The sequence below is a fragment of the Channa argus genome, chromosome 14 (genome assembly GCF_033026475.1).
Source record: "Channa argus isolate prfri chromosome 14, Channa argus male v1.0, whole genome shotgun sequence".
NCBI lineage: Eukaryota > Metazoa > Chordata > Actinopteri > Anabantiformes > Channidae > Channa > Channa argus.
The window spans coordinates 23,168,131-23,189,237 of NC_090210.1; the positions used below are offsets into that span (position 1 = coordinate 23,168,131).

Genomic DNA, 21,107 nt, shown 5'->3' on the forward strand with positions numbered 1-21,107 from the left:
AGTAGCAGCAGATTGGCTGTTTAGCACTGATTGCAGTCTTTAGGCTAAATTAAGTTAAGTTGCCTCCCAGCTTCAGCTCTGTACTTAATGCACAGACACTCTTTTCTCTTTTTATGTAGAAATATGCTTTAAAGAGCTGCTGTCAAAGGCTTCTGTGCTGAAGGTTTTTGAGCGAGGCTTCAAACCAATCAGAACACGCCAAATGTTTGTTGCTGGATTTTTATTGATGCGACCACCAGCTTCCTTCCCACAACTTTTGTAGCCTTAACTTTTCTTTAAAGCTTGCACTGGACTGCGGTGCCGCCCATCTTCTTCTTCTTTGCCTTTGTTTCTACCCTACCTCCCGACTTTAGTGCATCGACCAATCGGCTCGTCCAACATGCGGCTCCACCGCCTACAGTTACCCATAACACGCTGCATACGTCCACCAATCGTAGAGCAACATCCGCATTCAGATTGAGCCGTAATTCCGGTGTTGGCTTCTGTCGCTCACTCGCAACCAACTTCCCGTGAATCGCAGCAATTTGACGGTAAAGTGGGTGAAGACAAATCTTAGCAGGATCCTAAATTCATGGAGCAGCTCAAACTACTGTTAGTGAACCTCCTGTGTTTGCCAAAGGTCTGAGCTCAGAGATTTACCACTGAGCGGAACTTCTCATCGATGCCATTTCTCAGCCAACTTCCTCTATCTGTCTCGCTCCGGTGGCGTTGGCAGCTGAGGAGAGGAGCACTGAGCTGGGAACGGAGAAGAAGGCTTGAAGTGATAACGGAGCCTGAGATAAAACAAGACTGAAGACACACACACACACACACACACACACACACAATGAGCAGCAGCGTGCTCAGATGGATGGTGTTCTAGAGCTATTAGAACCTGTCACAGTTGGATTGTCACGGATCTGCTACGCACACACTCACACACGTCCCAGCACTGTGCACAATCCTACACACAAGCTCACGGATTCCCCACTGTGGCAATCACACACAGACACACACTTGTTTCCTTCCTACGTGTCTCCTTACACACAGACACACACTGACACGCGTCTGCCTGCCTTCTAAGGGAATCAAAGACGGCGGCACGAGGTATTTTCGGCGTGAAGACTTGAGCAATTTTCACAGATAAGCGCTACGACCGAGTGGCTCCTCCGTCATCTGGGTGGCGCTTATGTGTCTGTGTGTGAGAGAGAGGCGAAGCACTGATCAAACACAGGATAAGCCCCTCTGTCTCTGCAAATGTCATCAAGTGTTGCAGAGGAGGGACACCTGTGGCCAACTGTGCTGCGTTCAGTTGGGTCACAATTCGCCGTCTTTGGACGACGATGGCAGCACGAGGGCGAGTCGAAGTCTGCAGCAGGTGTGGACAGATTTCGAAAAGCTCCGTGATTTGGCAGCAAAAAGAACAAGAAAGATGGAAGAAACAAGGACTTTACTGGCTATATGTGCTCATGTGATTTCTTAGGACACTGACGAATACACGCTGTCCAGATGTCCAATGTCAGTTAGTGGGAAACATCTTGAATGCAACACAATCAAATTAGTTTTTTTTTTTTTTTATCATGATGTGAAACTATTATGATTATTATTATTTTACCTTTATTTAACCAGGAAGTCTCATCGAGATCGAACGTCTCTTTACAAGAGACACCTGGACAAGACAGCAGCCATACAAAATCCACACAAATGGCAACTATTCAAGCACAGAGGCCTCTCAAGATAAAACACTGACATTTCTCCCTCACCGGATTCTTTGATACGCTTAAAATCATGAATGCATACAAATGTTTTTAGTTCAAGAGTTTTTCAGAGATTATCCCGTGACCCTGGTGCATAGTAGGAAAACGCTGTGTCACCAGGGAGCAGCCACTTGGAGGCGCGCAGATTGTAACATCATCATTTTGAGTTTCTTAACCAAGTTAGGAATATGTGTATACAATGAAACCTTTTTCATCAATCCATATTCCCCAGTGCTTATAGGAGGACGTCCTTTTAATCAATGTACCATCACATGTAAAAAATCCTAGATTATCACATTTCTTTAAGGAAATTCCTTTGATAAGTGAATAAACCTTGTTTACTGGGCATTCAAACCCTTGAAATGTGTTTGGAATGACTAAAATGCAGACCTAGATTGGATTTTAGCCAAAATAGAAAAGAAGTAAAATCTCTGAAATCTGAGGTGAATGAGACCCACTTCAAAGACACAAATTGTGCCACATGTCCACTCACTTCATCCTGTCCTCAAACTTTTAAACCCACACAAGCTTTTTGTCCTACTCAAACATCCAGTTTCACACCTGTTTTTTTGCTCGAAACTCTCAAAAACGCAGGATTTATATTGTGCAAACACAGCGGTTAGGTTAGAGTTAGGCAGTCACTAAAATGGTTAATGTCATGTTGAGTGTCGCATGCATCACATGACTCTCAAGCTTAAGTCTCCGGTGTGACAGTCTTCACCACAGCTGTGAGATGTCAACAAACTGTATTAACATTGTCTCTCTGCAAGTTTTCACTCGTTTCCACCATTATTTATAAAAGAAAAATAGGTTTAACAGGTTCCTTTTCTTATTTTCTTAATAAAAAGAAATAAAACATTTTAATTAACTTTCTCAAAATGTTAATTCCGTGGGACGACTCCTACTTTTATAGGACACAAATGTGTATCACGTATCAGATTAGGGCATGTGTCCTCCACACCAGCAGGGGTCAGTAAAGCACTGATGACAATAGCACTGATTCTTGTGTAAATTAATGCAGCTGCGCTCCTGAAGTTGGCCTAGTGCTGCAGGAACAGTCCGTCATGATCTACGTGGGCTTTTTTTGTTCTGATGAGACGATCCCTTTCCTAGATCACGGTGTTGGCCTATAAACTCAATCACGTCCAAGTTTTCACTGCCCCACGCGTCCTTTGCTTTAGGGACTTTATTTATGGTTGTTCCGCAGTGTGTGGACTTCATGTTGGCTTCAGGTCAGTTACCATGTCATGCTCTGGACACAGTTAACTTTGGGTACTGTCCACCACGTCATCTTCCAGGTCACTGGGTCACGTTAGAGAATTAGTCTCATTGGTAAACTGGTTCCATGTCAGCAAGTACAGGTACAAAGTCCATCCCACCTCGAAAATTCACGTGACACAGTCTTTTTTTTTTTTAATCAAGCTGGAAAACAAGATGTGACTGATCTATGAAGAAACAATTTGCCTCAGGTTAATGAGTTAACGAGCAGAGTGTTAGGATTTTCATTGAATGCCTGAAATAATGTTAGTGGTTAGTTTTTAGAGTTTATCCTACATCATAAAATTCATCAGGAAATACCCCACTGGCTTTTACGTGTCTTTAAAAAACAGAATTTTAAAATCAGAATATCGATCATAAGCTTTTTACTTCTTGTTGTATTTAGGCTCGAAAGAAATCTGAATTTGCTGATTATTGATCTATTTTCTACAATAATGTAAAACGCCAATTTTAGCACCACAGGGCTGTGAACGATGAAACCCGACAAGCCGCCGTCCCATCGAGCAGCGTTATGTTCACATGTCAAAGGACTGTGGTCTGATTATGTCTCATTTGTGGTCAGATCTGAGCTTCGACATGACAAGTGGTGTGAGAGCAACTCTGTCAAATTCCATCAAAGCAACAGAATTAACTTTGATCGCGAAGGCAGACGGTTCTTTGATGCAGAATCACCCAGTACGTCCTCTTCAGTAACAAGAGACACATGAGCCGCAGATCCTCTGTGCAACGGGCAGGTAATAATCCTCAACAAAGTTCGCAGTTTTTCTAGTTTTGTTTCACTCAACAATCATTTGGTCACTAAATGGCCACTTTTAAGCCTCCAAATAACCTCTTTGCTTACTACTTAACTATGACTAAGACAGCGTGAGCATTCTGCATCGATTGTCATGTCATTTTGGCTTGTAGGTTTCTCAGGCACAACACCAGACTTTCCCATTCAAACTGTTCCCTTCACTTTTCTATTAAAACGTGGTTTAGTTTGACAGTAAACTACGGAGTGTTGCCTCTCAAAAGACACCATGAGTTTAATCATTTTGTTTTGCTCGTGCAAAACAGCTGCGGTAATTCACAGGCTAAGCTGGACTCTAATGAATAAACTTCAGGAGAAGTGCAGTAGAAGTGATAAATGAGGTTGTACATTTGCCTATGGCTCCGAAATGGTTTTATTACATACGAGCGGGACAAACACTTAATGTCCCTTTCAACATTAATTCATCCAAATAGATGGCATTACATATGTTCAAACTGTGCCTGCAATAATACACTTCATCGTGGTCGTGTAATTACAGCAAAGTTGAGGCCGTATGTCCGGCTGACAGAGACACCGCATGATGAAAATAGAGAGAAAGTGTGAGAGAAAATGATTGAGTGGTGGAGGCTCCAGTCATCAGCATTTCAGATTCGCTCCACCATGATCAAACCAACTATCCATAATGCATCACATGTCTCCTAGCAACACCCAGGAACCTAGCAACTGGATCGTAGCAACAGCATCAAACTGCCGCCTCCTCGTCCGCAGGCCAATGGACGAGCAGCGAGTCTGATGCAGCGCAGCCAGTCAGGAGGAGCCGGGTCGGTAACAGAGTGGAGAGGGTGTGTTTCCTTGCACAGCTGACTGGACACACACACACACAAACAGGGAACACATGCATGTAAAAACAGAACACACATAGAAAGCACCATCAGATTGTTTAGGACACACACAGTCAAGTTAACGACACACACATACACTCACTACACTGACCCCCCCCCCACCCCCACCCATTCCCCCCCACCCCATCCCCCCCACGCCCATTACAGTTGCGGTGCAGAAACTTTACAGATGTCTCGAAACAAAGTGTAGCTTTTTGTGATCTGGCTGAACGACCAAAGTGTGCGTTCACTGTGGATGACAGCGGAGACATTGACATGTCATCATTTGGCTTTTGTCCAACGGGATTTACAAGGGAAGCACAAAGCAAATACAAAAAGTCAAGTAAGGGAGAAGAAATGTTTCAGTTCAGGCCTGAGATACAGGTGTCAGATAGGAGAACAAAGTTTCCTTTTAATAAAGATTTTAAAAATACATCTATGACATTTTCTTCACTCAAAGTTCTTCCGATTTTTCTAAATCCATCCTTGCAAACAGCCCAAATTGCTTTCGGTTTTCTATTAGTCTGTTTGGAAGTTGTTAAATTATTCATGAGCTCCTACTCCTCCCATTGGCTGGGGGTGAACATGAAAGCCACACCCCCAGCCAATGGTCATGCAGCCTAATAAATAATTCATAGCTGCAGCTACATCATTTCAGCCACTGAAAACGTAAAAACGAGAAAGGCAGCAGTTGTGCAGCAATGTGTAAACCGAAATCTGGTCCTGGATGAGATGGACGAAAAACAACTGATGCACAACTGAGACTTGAACAACAACGTTTCTAAGGGTCATTTTAGGGGCTTCTCCTTGCACATCCCCAGTGTGATGTCACATAGGAGCAGCTCCAAATTGGCTCCATGTGGAAAATTCAAAACTATGAATGACTTAAAAACAAGGCAGACGCTGTAGCGTTCAGTAATTTGTCGACACAACAAGACTCCCATCATCACCTGAATCCACCCCGAAGCTCTTTTTTCATTTGTTTTGTTTTCCATCACTCCAGCTTTGAAAGTGCCCTGAACGTTTGCTCTTGTATTAGGACTGAGGCTGCTGAGCCTGCTGAGGTTCCACCGTGCTGAACATTTCTGGCAGATTTTGAAACCAGAAAACAAGCCTCTGCCAGTTCAGTCTCAAACAGATATTAATGGAAAAGACTGGTTAGATTGTCGTTTTTCAGCTCAGCATTATGTTTCACCATTTCCCTTTCCGCTTGGGGCTTTGAGGCCGTGTTAACAAGTGAAATCACAAGTACTTTTGCCCCAATTAAATCTACAAACTCAGTCACTCCACTGTCCATTTCACAGATATACTGCAGGAATTTCAAGGGCCTCCCTCCTATCTGTTCTGTTTCTCTGACGGCTAAAGCTAATATCAATCCTCCACTCTGAAGAGCTTCTATATACCCCGACGCGAAACGGGAAAGAAAAAAAAAAAGAAAAAAGCTTCATCTTTAACTTTAAATGAGCTATAATGGCGTCTGGGGCCCTTTTCCCAGATCTAATATGGCCTTGCATCCTGCAGACACATGGGTGCTTTTCAATTCCCAGGGCCAAAGGTGTGAGTATTATCTGGAGATTCATTCCCTGGGCTTAAATAGAAGAATGAGGAGTGAGGCTTAACTCACCTGCCTTTTTGTGAGCTTAACGCAGCTCATTCTTCATTCACAGCCAGGCAATCTTGAAACCAATAGAGGAGAAGGAGGAGAGGCCGGGGGAGGGGGGGGGTCTCTAAAGATGGCTTCCCCATCTGGACAAGCAGAGGTTGTTTATAATGGGATCTACCAACTTGGTGTGTTTGATCATGAAAGTTGAGGGACTCGCTCCTAATTTCATTTGGGTTTATGACCTTGTCTACAAACACAAATATTCAGTAATTCCAGTGTGGACGTGTGGCGTCATTACTGTTTTACTACACGGGTTTGTTCGCTTGTTAGTGTCAGATACATCCTGAAGAAGTGCAGACATCGTGTGGCAGAGTTGGTTTACGATGTTTCTCCTGCTGTGAAGCTGCCGGTAAATATAAACTCTATTCAGGAGGTCGAGCGGTCGTCCACCAATCGCACAGTTGTTGGTTCGATCCCTGGCTCCTCCGGTCACATGTCGAAGTGTCCTTGAGCAGGACACCGAACCCCAACACCGCTGAGTGTTGGTGAGCAGCCTAGCAGCTCCCTCATCTGTGTGACTATACGAGTGCAGATCATCTAGTGAAATTTGTCAAACATTTCGAATTCAGTTTTATCTGGACTAAACACTGGGTTCATCATATATGATAATCAACAGCTCAATCAACAATGAACTTAATGCTTACACACTTATCGTGTGTAGGCTCGTGGGGGGCTGAATCCTGTCCTACGTCCAGTCTGTCTCAGAGCCAACACAGAGAGACAAACGGAAACCAGAGGACACCACAAGCACGGGAAAGACTGCGGTCGGTCGGGGACGCGAACCCGCAACCTTCTAGCTGTGAGGCGGCAGCGAATACAGTATATCATCGATTCACCGTGTCACAACTTTAGTTCTGTACGAGTGTGAGAAGCAGAAAAACACTGCACTCGTTTAGACTAGGATCAGAAAGCAGCGAGCCCCTCGACAGGCGATGTCCTGCAGTGCATCTGTGGATGCAATAGAAAAAGTGTGTGGCTCAGTGTGGGGGCTACAAGGAGGTGAGTGAATCAGCCGTGGCACTTTAAATAAGTAATTAAAGGGAAGTCGCTGTTGACATGACACGCAATCATCCAGGATCACGTTTGGACTTTTGGATATTTAATATTTAAACCTCTTCTCTCACCGAGTTGATTAGAATCTGAATTGCAAATCTCTGCTTGCTGCTGAGTGTCGTTGGTTTCTTTTTTTTGGGGGGGGGGGGGGGGGTTGGACAGAGTAATGAAAGCCTGTCTTAGCCAGATGATGACCGCTGAAGGGAAACACAGTCCTACGAGATAACAGGCGACTTCATCTGTAAAACGGTTCCATCTGTTTCTGTGTGTCACATTGTGAAATGTCAACAAAAAAATATCGTAACAATAAGGAATTTAAATAAAAAGTCTTTAGTTTTGGTCTTCAGAAGGTGGCAGGGACAGGAGGGACTCCACCCTTTCACATATTGACACATTAAATCCTCCAAACAATCTGGGACAGAGCAGCGCGCTCGCAGGCTAAAGTCCAGATTATACCAGGAGGGTCTCACTCGCACATTTGCGTTCTCACAAACGCCACCGCCGGAAGGGAGGGGGAACCCGAAAAGTCAGACTGGGTAACAGTGAAGTGGCTGTTACGGTGTTACGGTTGTTAATTTTAAAGTGAGGGGTCTGGACATCTGCACCTTTGTGTTGGATGAAGAGCATCCACATGGACAGAGCCGCGTATGGACACCTGCCGCTGATCAGTCATGGGAAACTCAATGGAGGCACGAAAAAGAGCAAACCCCAAACTTCCGCTCTGTCTCCATCATGTTGCATCTTTGCAGCTTATTCCTCCGTCGCTGCATCCATTTCCCTCCTCCCTCTAAATATTATCCTCTTTTGTTTTTTTTGTCTCTTCATTGCTGTCTTACTTCATTTCTCCCTCCGACTGTCTCTCCCGTCTGCTCTGTCCTTAATTTCCCTCTTCACTCCCGTTCTCTCCGCTCTCTCTATTCAGTTCAAGTTCTATTCAATTTGCTTTATTGGCATGAATTTTGGATGAGCAGCACCATCGAAGCCCAATAAAATCATGTAAAATACCTACAACATAAAAATAAATGGTTCTCTCCCTCTTCTTCTTTTTCCACACCTTGTCATATTTTCCTGTCTTCCTCACTCGCTCTCTAGTTCTTTCTCTCTCTCTCACACACACACACACACACACACACACACACTCCTCGCCTCCCAACTCCCAGCTCTCTCTGAATTTTTTTCTCCATCACTGCTCAGATTAATCAGCAGCTTCCTGCCAGTGTCTGACAGTTTTCCCCTAGTTGGCCAGCCTCCAAATCAGACAGTGTTAGACACCAGCTACTGTCCTTTCTCCCCGTTTGTCTGTCTCTCTCCATCTGTCTGCATGAACATCACTCTGCCAGCTGCATCTGTCTGTCCGCAAGATTCCCCTGCAGTTCCTTCATGTGTACTTGTATTGTACTGTACATATGACACACACAGTTTGTGTCTGGTCTTACTGTAATTGTTGTGCAAAGGATAATGCTGCTAGTATTATATACGGTATGTCAACAAATCCCATCTAGCTAGAGACTCAAGGAGCTAATGTTCATCAAACAGGAGCAAGTTGTGTATTTGTGGCTGTTTTTAACGAGATTTCTTGCTCCAGGGAGTTTTTTTAGCAACAGGATGGTGCACGACGGTGTAAAAACACACAGTATCTTTATGAGTCGGGGGTTTTCACTGTGGGCTGGTGAGACCTAAATATTGAATGTGTAGGTAGTTGATACATACAGATTGTCAAGGTAAAGAGTTATTTCACATATTTTTGCTCTAATGATACACAGCAAGTGACTTTTTGGTCACCAGTCACAACAAATAGTCTTTTTCTTGTCACTCTGCTGAATCTTTGGGAGCAGTTTGAATTGGCATCATGTCTTAAAGGGCGACTTCCCCAATTTTTTACTTGCTCCCTGTGACTTTAGTTTAGGGTGTAAATGTACAATAATGCTTTTAAACTTTCCTCTGACTTCACTGCATTAAAATGTTTCCCACTGTAACACGTTTAAGTTCTAAACTGAATTCCAATTATTTATTCAACACACAAGACACTTTGCATGTGTTTAGATAATTGCAGTCAATCTTTTTACTGCACATCTACACTGCAAACAATTATCTTTTGTATTTACTCTATTCCACAATATAATTGAAGAAACGGTCATTTAACCGACCAGAATCTTTTTGCTTTTTCTTGATCAGTCGACCGCAGCCGCTGAGTCTGGGTTTGGATTTGGACAAGTTCATGTAACAGGACCTGAAACTTCTTTTAGCTTCACTAACTTAGCGTTAACCTGGAGCTGCCAGGAACTAAAGGTCAGCAGTTCACTGTACGTCTTTAACCTTATTTAGTGGAACAGGAGCTGTATTGTAGTTGTAAACGTCATTACCGTTGTGTTGTCTTGGACTGAGTATGATGAGTTGTCAGTGGGTCTCATTAAACTTAGAAACCCTGACTGAGGTTCCCAAACTGTTCAAATGGACTAAAAACACAGTACTGTACATGCACAGAGGAGCATACAGGCTCCTTTTATGTGCCAGTAGAGGTTTCAGCACATTCAGTGATAATCTTTGAGTGTTATATATTTTTTAGTGCAAATTTCCATGATTTTTCACTGCAGCTCAGCAGGGAAACTGTGTCCTACAAGGCTCAAAGACGGGAGAATTGCTTGATTTAGTTAGATCAGAGCCCTGAATCTGCTCATTTGGTTCAGCTAAACTTTTTCAAATATTTATTGCACAACATGGGGACTGGGTTCAGTTACAGTGTATCGAACCAAACTGCAGTGATTAACATTCATGGGAATATGTTTAGTAGACATAAGTTAATGTTAATGTGCAGCTTCCTGTGACAGAGAGCAAATCTGTAAAAACTGACCACACTGTAATAGGGACAGTTTTCTGTCAAGAAAAACAAGCTTTAAGATGCTCATTTGTGTGCAGGTGAATCCGAATAACAATCTCACATCAGCCATGGGCCCTGTCACAGTCGGGTTTTCTCCTGAAGTGAAACTAACAGTTTGAAATAGCACTTTGATAACTGCTCTTTACCACTTCTGCTCTGTCTCTTCCGCTAAATTGCTACGTCTCCCTCCTTCTGTCTCTTTCTCTCTAGTGTAGTCTCACATTAAGACTCTGGAGAAAAAAAAGTTAATTACACAGCATCTTGAATTATGAATTGAAATACAGTTGAGTAGCACATTTCCTCACATCTCAGACTGAAGCTGCGATGGGATTTTCCACCGTTTAACTCTGCAGGTATCAAACGAGCCATGTTAAGTCGGATTCCTTATGAGTTTACTCATATCATCTTTTGCAGCGCACAATATTATTTGAATTAATTGTGGGAAAAATTTGCTTTCAGTAGTTCATCACTCAAAACTAATCCAAAATACGGTTGCTGGCCACCAGTATTTCAACAGTAGTTCAAAACTTAATTTTAGACGATAAAGTGTTGAAACTATTTGTGGTTCTTTATTTATTTTACACATTCAATCACAATCATAAATTACAATTACAAACACTGATAAGGAAGATTTGTATGATCTTCCCTCCCGTTCCATATTAGTTGTGAAAGTACTGTTTTTATTTAATTGTTATATTTCAGCCAGAAATACATAATTTACTCTTAAAGTCAGCACAGATTTTCACGTTTGTCTTTGTGGTTTCATATGTTTGTACATTTGTTGCTCTAAGCTGTGCTAAAGATTTTTAAAAGGGTTTTTTTCCTTTTATTTATGTATTTATTTAGCCGTACCCTGAACTTAACCATGATGTCCACCAAAAGTGCCTGTTTGAATAGTTGTTATTCAGGGAGTCTGACTGTTTTGGACAAAAGGGTTTTATCAGCAGCCATTTTGGTGCCAACAGGTGCTTCTGCGAGAGACGAATGATCCACGTGGACGTTGATGTTGAAGATCGTAGTAGTTTTGTCAAGGAAACACACTAACAATCCTCATCACTCATGAATAGTTTTTATGCAAAAATAAATGAATATTTGCAACTGTACTTGGATTTGTGACTGTAGGATGGGAAAACATACGTAGGCTTCAAAGAGCCACAATAAGCGTTTTTCACTGTTCTGACACTTAATTCACTAATCAATCTATCAGTTCATCTGTAAAGAAAATAAAAACCAGACTTGTTGGTATCTGATAATCAACATGTTGCTTGAAGCCTTACAGTTCTCCTATGACGTAAAGCTCAGTGACGAATAAAACCTGAACAAAAAAAAAAAAACACGAGGTAGAGGGTCGATTCCCCAACCGACCTGGACAGAAGCTGTCAACACATGAGGGTTAAGGTTGAATTGAGGCAGAAATTTGCAGTAGAACTCCCAAGAGAGTTGGGGTCAGGCTCAGTCACAGGGGTCAGGATAAACAGGCGTGATTGTCATTATTTAAAAGTAATGTGCTTGTATGAGGCTCAGACATAAACTTCTAACTAGAAGTAAGAAAGTTTTGCTTTGTTATTTAAGTGACCTGACTCTTTGTGATTAGAGTGTTTTGTTGCGGCTCCAAGTAAGTTTGTTTCAGCAGGCTTATATTACTTTAATGACAGCATATTCATTTAATTTAATTTGGTCAACACATTCAATTATACAACTTCCTGTAAATAAAAGTGTATGATTTGTGCCACATTTATACTCTGTACTCTTTCTGACCCCCTCCCCCCCTCAAGTCATTTACATTTATATTGAATTAGAAGCTGTGAGAGCGAGTGGAGGCAGCCAAGACTGATTATAATGGGAGATTACAGGCTGACTGCACCGCCATTATGTCATGTAATTACAAAGAGAGAGTGAGAGAGAGAGGACGGGGCCCTCGGATGCCCACGTGTCAGGATCTATTTCATTTAGGGAAATAATATCTCTGTGCTTTTCCCTCCACCTATTCCACCTGTAAATATTCTAGAGAGCTGGACGCCGCCCTTTTTTACACCTGGTTTTATGGGTCATGATTTATTGGAGATAAATATCATTCATGGCAAAAAGGAGGATATGTGGGCTCCCACCAGCCACTTCTGGGTCCACTTTATGTTTCCACTTGACTGCATCGATCCGGTGTTGTTAATACATGTAGGATTTCTGGCCATGCACTCAGCATAATGAACAGATTATGTGCCATGTTTCCATTTATGAAGCCCCGTATAGATATTAGAAAGTGACTGGTACCTTCTGTAGGTTATTATGGGAGTAGCTATTTTAAAGCATTCAGGATACAGCAGGACATTTGCATACACATACACCAATTATTGGTGGCTCATAAGTAATGAAACAAATGGCAGACATGCAATTGGTCAGGTGTGGCCCGTTCCCTCATCACCCAGAAAATTCAAGTTGATAAAAGGCCTGGAGGTGGTTGTGAGTGTTATATTTTCATTTGGTAACTGATCCCTGAAACACTCAACGTGAGGTCCAAAGTGAAGCAGCATGAAAAAACACAATAAAAGCACCATCGAAAAGGCTCGGAGTGCTCAATACAACGGAAGCAGTCTTCTAAAGAGGGAATTAACTGGTGAGTTCAGCAACAACGAAAGGCCTGGAAGACAACGGGATGACAGCAGAATTCTGTCCTAGGTGAAGAAAAGTGTTTCACAACATATTGTTGATTCAAGACAACGCTTAAGGAGAAGGTAGGTTTGTCATGATCAAAGTCAGCAGTCGAGCGGACTATGAAAAAAAATACAGATGCTTCACAACAAGGTGCAAAACACTAGTTATGTTCAAAAGCAGAAAGCCCTGATTAGACTGTGTTGGGAAACACCTGAAGAAAGACTGTCCAGTTCTGGAATAGGATTCTTGTAGCAGAAGATAAATGTATGGAGACTTAATCTATGGCATGAGCATGTATGGCTGCCTATAGAACCAGGTCACTGGTGTTTGCTGATAAGCTGACTGCTGATAAAAGCAACAGGATGGATTCTGAGGTGTATAGGGCAAAAATCTCTGCTTAGACTGAGCCAAATGCTGCAAAACTGATAAGACGCCTCTTTATGCAAATGGGAAATGACCCAAAACATACACAGAAAGCTGGTTTCTCAAGGCAGCGAAATAAGACCTCATTCTGTGACCAAGTCCGTCACCTGATCTCAACAGAGCAACTTCTCACTTACTGAAGGCTGAAGGCAGAAAGACCCCAAAACAAATCCGTAAATACCAGTAAAAGCCTGGCAGAGCATCTCAAGGGATGAATTTCATCATTTGGTCCCAAACTTCAGGTTCCAGGCTTAATTGAAAAACTCCCTTTAACAGGAGAAACCTCCAGCAGAACCAGGCTCAGGTTGGGCGGCCATCTGCCTTGACTGGTTGGGGTGAGTGGAAAGTGGAGAGAGAAAAGAAAAGAGCAAAAAAAAAAAGCAAGACATTGGGCAGGTTGGTAGGACCAGTAGCTGCACGCTGGAAGACACACAGCTCCAAAGCCGGGGACAACTGCAGAAAGGGACAGGGGAGACGGAGAAGGACAAAGACAACTGCGGGAGAAAGCGGACACAAAGTTACAGTGCTGACAATTGTGGGATGAAAGGAGAGGAGAGAGGGAGAAGAGGAGGAAAGGAGCTCGGGTAATTGGGGGGTGGGTCCCCCAGCAGTCTAAGCCTATAGCAGCATGACTCTAACTAATTATAACCTTATTAAAGAGGAAGTTTTTAAACCAAGACTTAAAAGTACAGAGGGTGTCTGCTTCCCGAATAAGAACTGGGAGCTGGTTCCACAGGAGAGGAGCTTGATAGCTAAAGGCTCTGCCTCCCATTCTACCTTTGGAAATTCTGGGAACCACAAGTAGGCCTGCATTCTGAGAGCGAAGTGGTCTACTGGGAGGATATGGTGCTATGAGGTCTTCTATATATGATGGAGCCTGACCATTCAGAGCTTTATATGTAAGAAGCAGGGTTTTAAATTCTTATCTAGATTTAATGGGAAGCTAATGGAAGTGCAGTTCCTTTAATCGTTGTTTCAATATTTATGAACCCGACTGTAAAACCCAGAGAATTATCTTAAAAATACAGTATAAACTTTAAGTAGCTGATTTATTTGTCAATTTAATGACGAATTTAAAATGGCTGAACATTTTTGCACATTTTTAGCAAAAGGAGGCAGGAATATGCTTTGTTTCCTAGCTGTCGTCCCTTTGATTGACCACATTACATTCACACCCACTATCCAGTTTTATCAGGAAATACATCAGATTATAAATACAGGATAAATGCAACTGAATGTGCCGTCAATTTTTGTCTCGTCGGTGACGACTACTCATTATTAGCTCTTGCTTGTTGTAGTTTGTGAAGCCAACATTGCAGTAATACGCCAGTATAAAGTTTTATTTTCAGCAGTTTAAAAAAAGCTGAAATTTACATTTCAATGCTTTTTTTTTTGTTTTGATAAATTATAACTGACAGTGAAACCAACCAGCCCAGTTGTAAAAGACACATCTTCACTGCTCTTTGTCCGTTGAAATCATCATGCAGTATTTTTATCTTGAAAGACCAGTGTACGGTGGCCCAGAGAGGTCAACACACTGCAACGTAAGAAAACAGACAAACACCAGAGAATGAAGAGAACAAATTGGACAACGCAGGCACAACCATTTTGGAAAAAATAAAAACTAGAAAATAGAGAAATGCCCTAAAAAAAGAGCTTATGTAAGCTACGGTGTGTAAGGCTTTATTCAATTTAATAATGACTGATATCTGATGGCACAGTATGTCAAAGCATAGTAGATGCTAGAAGAACATAGCAGAGCATGTTGTAGCTTTGTTTTGAGTCCCTGAGCCACCGTACATGAAGTGTGTTCCCAATTATTGTTAGAAATTCTCAGACATCTCAATCAGACATCTCCAACAATTTCTGTTCGTGTTCACCTGTTGAGTGCTTTCTGCTGTACTTTGTGTACAGAGAGGAAAAGCTCACACCACAGACATTTTTCTGTTGTGTTTGTTTCTCGTTTTTCTATTTAATGACATAGGTTAAGATGAAACGTTTTAATCACTGGGCAGAAATTCCAAAACTAGTAACCAGTATATAACATAAACCAAACGATTTCCATCCTTACTTGCTATTTTAAAGTGATGCACACTTATTGCATCAGTAATTATAATCAATAATATATTTTCCATTATTTTTGAAACTCACTCTTCATAATGAGCCTTTTTTTACCTTTTCTAGGTGGCAAAGCCAGAGATCCAGTAGCGGATTAGAAGCCATTTACTTAGCATTTGAATGTGATTAAATGGCTTTAAGCAGTTGGGCTCATCTTTTTGAGGCATGATAAAAACACTGATGCAAACTCTTAGGATTAACGAGGACAATAACAACAGTCATTTAGCAAAAGCTCGGATATTTGAGGTTGAACTGTATGGAGCTGGGAAACATTGTTATGATTTAATATAAATAAAAGTCTCATTTTGTGAAATGCTGAAAATCCAGGACACTCAGAGACCTTCAGGTGTGTCAGTGTCACTTGTGAGTTGAGGAATAGAACAAAACTTGTGAGGTGATTATCAGACAAGGGCCCCACCCAGTGTTGGGTTTGTGCTAGGGAGCCTGATTTCCAGTGGTCAGGTGACGTTTCAGGGGAAATGGAACGATACACTCACACTAAAGACAAAAATCATAGACAGTGATCAGAGTAATGCACTGATCAGCTGACAGGGAAGGAAATAACAAATGAGGACAAACAAGTGGATGACAAAAAGTTAAACTATCAAAAGCATGAAAATAAATTGGTTTTAAGGAGCAATTCGTTTTGTGCTGTGTGTAAACATAATGATATATCAAAATAAATCACAAAAGTATGTATATAGCATCAAACACGTGCGTTAGTATGAAAACACTGTTATCTGAAACAAACGTGTCGTGTTGTGTCGTGATGAGACTTTTATTTTGTAGGGTTCACCGGGACAGACAGGAAGTAAACATTGCCCACGTGTCGTTACCGTTACATTTCCTGCTTCCGTTTTTATTTTTTACCGTCACCTCAGTGTGTTTTGCTCTTCGGGGTCTGTCGTCAGCAGCTCCTGTCATGACTGCAATAATTCCTAAAATAGAGCAGCTCTCTGCCCGAGTTGTTCGGGTTTTGGGCTGTAACCCGGGTCCGATGACTCTGCAGGGAACCAACACGTACCTGGTCGGCACTGGGGAAAGGTGAGAGCAGACTGTATTATTATTACTAGTAGTAGTATAAGGAAAACGTACTGCAACATATGTCCTGTCGTACATTTTCCCATGAGAGTTAGCGCTTGGAAAAGGACCTCACGCCGTGGTCGCTTTAACAGTTTGCAAATTGCGTGTTTCTTTGCTCACGGGAAAACACACACAACGTTTAGACAAAGACTGACAATCTGCACTCAATGAACAGGGTCCCTTCTTTAATTCGGCATGTTCAACTCATTATGAAATATTACTAATCCTCAGTACTTTTTAAAAAGCAAAAACTGATGTTAAGACGTTTCAACGTGTCAGTCTGGAAATTAAACGAGTGCCAACTTTTACCACCAATTTCTCGGAAAGGATTCAACCGAATATTTAAACAAAGCATCAAATACCAAAGCAAACAGCAGAGTGACTCTTTTGTCCACTTTAAATATGCAAATCCTGTTCCAAAAATGTATTTTGTGATATTTTGTTGACTCAGAAATCAAAAGCATTCAGCCAGATTTGGATTTCTTCTTTTCATTTTTAAATTAAACTGTAAACGAACATTGGAAAAGTAATTTATATTCTTGTTTGGTACAACTATGAATGTCTACTTTAAAGCTTTGCATATTAATGCGATATAATGTGCGATTTATTATTTTTTCCCCAGGCGGGTGCTGATAGACACCGGAGAACCCGCTGTGCCTGAATACATCAGCTGTCTCAAACAGGCACTGGGGCAGTTCAACACCAGTATCCAGGAGATCATTGTCACACACTGGCATCATGATCACACGGGAGGAGTGGAAGACGTCTGCAGGGACATCTCTGGTAAGAACAACATGTATGGATTCTGTGTCCCCTGGGCTTTTTAACCCTGTTTTAACATGTGTTATTACATATGCCAGTGTCCTTGTTTCACTTTTGCAGGTTCGGAGATCAGGGTCAGCAAACTGCCTCGCTCCAGCCAAGTCAGAGAGTCGGCTGGAAACAAGAACTATACTTACCTTAAACATGGAGATGTTGTCCAGACAGAGGGAGCCACACTGAAGTTCGTACAGTTTATATGCAAATTTAAAATGTACAGAGGAGTTTAGACCAGCAGGACTTTCAGTTAGCAGTAGGAATAAATTATCTGTCTGTTCCCCAGGGTGCTGTTCACCCCGGGCCACACTGATGACCACATGGCCTTGCTGCTGGAGGAGGAGCGGGCACTCTTTTCTGGAGACTGCATCCTGGGCGAGGGCACGGCCGTGTTCGAAGATCTCTACGATTACATGAAATCTCTGAACATCCTGCTCGACTCTCAGGCCGACCTCATCTACCCTGGTGAGTGAGAACATGCTGGTGTGTTTGGTGCTTTATTTTAGACGTTATCTTTGAAACAATCTCTCTCTTTTTTTTTACCCAGTGGAACTGGGACAGCTGGAAGACAGCTGTCTTTTTTGCAAAGCCCTGTTAACAAACATTTAAATTATTCTATAAAATATTTAAAAAGTGGGCAAGTAAAAGTCCTGGCATTTGGAGAAGCTTCAGTCAGTGAATCTTTTCCATGATAAATGACCTTTAAGTGATTAGTCAACTAACAACATCATCAGGTTTGTGTCGGTCAACTTTGATTTTATTGTAGTCCAACTCGTTTTGATCGTCTTCTTTTCCTCTGATTTCGGCCTTTTCCTATTTTTTAATCAGTAGTTATTGTTTTCTGTTAAGATTTATTTTCTGTCCACAAAAGCAAAGCTAAACGCTTCTACAGTCTCTTTGTTTAATCCGAGTTATAGCATGAAATGATTATACATAATTATAATTATCCGTAATAATATTAATAAGACACTTTGATGCTCTGCTACAAATTGATGCTTTGCTTTCAATGAACAAATGTCAGTCTGACGCTCATTTATTAACTGAACAAAAACCCTGCTGCCACTGTCTGTGCAGGTCACGGCCCTGTGGTTCAGGATGCTGGCTCTAAGATCAGACACTACATCAGCCACCGAGACCAGCGAGAGCAGCAGATCCTGGCAGCCATTCGGGATGGAGCAGGGAAGCCTTTCTCCTCCATGGAGCTAGTCAAGATTGTTTATAAGGTCAGGACAAAAGTGTGTTACTTCCATGCTCTTTGCAGCCTTTAGTCAAGGGCGGCTTAGTACAACTTCACCAAATCTGACGTGTTAGCTTGTTTAGTGTCATCCACAGGGGACTGAACTGCTTTAATTTGCACAAGCTGTTAGTAAGTTCCTGGGAATACAATGCAGTCTTACTGAAAAGCAGAATAAGTCCAGTGACGTGAGCTGAAATTACAGCTGACCTGCATTTTCACTGCTTGTCTTCCAGGACACACCTGAGCACCTGCACCCAGCAGCGAACGTGAACCTGGTCCACCACTTGAAGAAACTGGAGAAAGAAGGCAATATTTGCTTGGGTAAGTCACTTTTTACCACAGCCAACAACCCAGTGAATTTTAGAGCATTCATTTCGACAATGTCACTTATTCGGTTTAACCAAATCCGACTTTTTTTGGCCAGGCAGATGTTTGTAGCATTACGTGACAAGGTGAAAGGGTAACTTTGGTCATGTTCTGACTAAATCATATTTTACAGTCCCCGTGCAGAAACTAAATCCAGCAGTGATGTAATGTGCCTCAGTCTGTAACCTGCATTAGGTCGTTTATCTTTGCTTAAAAAACCCAAAACAAACACACAGACCAACATGTCTCTTCAATCTATAATTCTCGGTCGAGGAAATGTTAAACCCCAAATACGATCTTTGCTTTTGGTTCCTGTATTTCGTGTGCTAATTAACTACTTATCTTAAATTCTTACCAGAAGTCTATTGATAACCCTTGACCCCCCATTTAGTGTAGTGTTTGGTCTTTAATTGTTAGATATCTGATTCTCTTCAAGCTGAAAGGTGCCAACATGCCCTTCGACCTCCTGGTTGGCATAGAGGTGCCACACACAGACAGGTTTTATTAAACCTGGCACCAATTCCTCACATATGTCATATGGAATCAAATGTGCTTTTCAGGCGTGGCATTCTTTATTATAATTATAATATTTATTTATCGTTTTTTTAATATTCTAATTCGTTTTCTTCTTCTAATGACAATAATAATTAGTAGTAGTAGTATTGTTGTTAATATATTTTAGTTTTTTTTTCCTCTTCTTCCCTTGAAGCCTTGTATAGATGGGAGATGGAGGTTTGTGCAGTGTTCTCTCACCTTTATGTTTAGTGTTCTACATAAACTAGTAATTCATAAAGAGATGGATCTGTATGGGAAAATGGCCAAAGTTATCCTTTTAAACATTTCTTAATGACACTTTTCACATTTCTTAATGTTAACTTGTTTCTTTCTACAGTTAATGAGTCCTCACAGGACGTGAAATGGAAGAGCAACCTGTGATATCCAGCAACACCATGATAAAATGGACTTTAATTTGCAATTGCTCCATGATTATGACAATCTGCTCATAATTTGTCAAATCAAAAATGATCATGTTTCCACTTTCAAGACCTTATGTTTGCTCACTGACAAAAATGTTCACGGGAAATCTGGGGAGGTGGCGATCTGACTCATTCCCCTCGAGGTTTCCTCACTCGGCGTATACAAAACGAGACTGGGAGCATACGCAACAAGGCCAGTAACTGGACTCACCAGGACTGAGTCTGTGTTAATGTTTAACAAGGTGAAAACGTGTCTGAATGTCAGAGGAATTTTGGCCGCAGCTGAAAGGAAGAAAGGACTTTGTCAACTCATTTAAAAAGCTTGTTTAACTCAAGAAAAATGTGTGAGCTTATTGACACGAGGAGGTTGTGGTGTGTGTCAATGTTACTGAATAGATGGTGTAGGATACAATATCTTGGAACTGGTTTTTCATGCAGACTGCATATCTGTATGGAAGGAGGTTTTCTTCAGCCGTAAATGTTCGTATGTTGTCATATGAGGAAATCTCTTTTCCAAATACAGTTAAAGGACATTTCGACTTTAAACACTAGATTTATTGATTCTTTGTGTTTTCTGTCTCCATAATTAAACACTTTGAGACTTTTGCACTACAAATGCTGCACTGATTTTTGGTTGGTCACTAGGTGGCACTATCCACTAAAGATGATGGGAAACAATCAGAAAAAGTCAAGTATGTTTAGTCACAATATTGCAAGGTTGTGTTGCAAATGTTCACTTTTTTCCTTCCCACAGTGTTAACAGTGTTAAAGAATGTGTGGGAAAGGTTTGTTCAAACAACAGCAGCAGTGATTGCGGGTCTATTTCCCTGAAACTGTAAAGTCATTGTGAAGGAAAGCTCAAACTGAATCCGCTAAATCCGCATGAAGGTTGAATTTTGTGATGGGTAATAATCACATGTTGGGTTTTGAACTGTTGACCTGTGGCTGACCCCTTGATGAGCCTGATCACTGCAGTTTCACACTGACTAAACAACGCCAGTGCAATGTGTTTGGGGACTTTTCTCAGAGTTAAGGAGGAGTTTGACTTTGGTGTTTTTTTTTCCCCGCACTATTCATCATGGAGCTGATTGTTGTGACAATTTTCCCACGTATAATAATGCGCTAAATTAAAGAGACTACAAGTCATGCAGCACCTTTGAAAAACTGATATTATTCGCTGATATACGGCGAATATGGT

The 21,107-nt window shown here is 41.6% G+C and overlaps 1 protein-coding gene across 1 annotated transcript; it reads left to right on the top strand.

Annotated features, from left to right (window-relative positions):
• The first annotated feature begins 16,286 nt into the window (after positions 1-16,286).
• Positions 16,287-21,055, top strand: lactb2 (lactamase, beta 2). The gene is made up of 7 exons (XM_067475235.1): positions 16,287-16,474; positions 17,136-17,296; positions 17,396-17,516; positions 17,616-17,794; positions 18,404-18,552; positions 18,800-18,887; positions 19,825-21,055. The coding sequence occupies exons 1-7, from the start codon at positions 16,353-16,355 to the stop codon at positions 19,866-19,868; spliced, it is 864 nt and encodes a 287-aa protein (XP_067331336.1). The 5' UTR covers positions 16,287-16,352; the 3' UTR covers positions 19,869-21,055.
• The last annotated feature ends 52 nt before the right edge of the window (positions 21,056-21,107 follow it).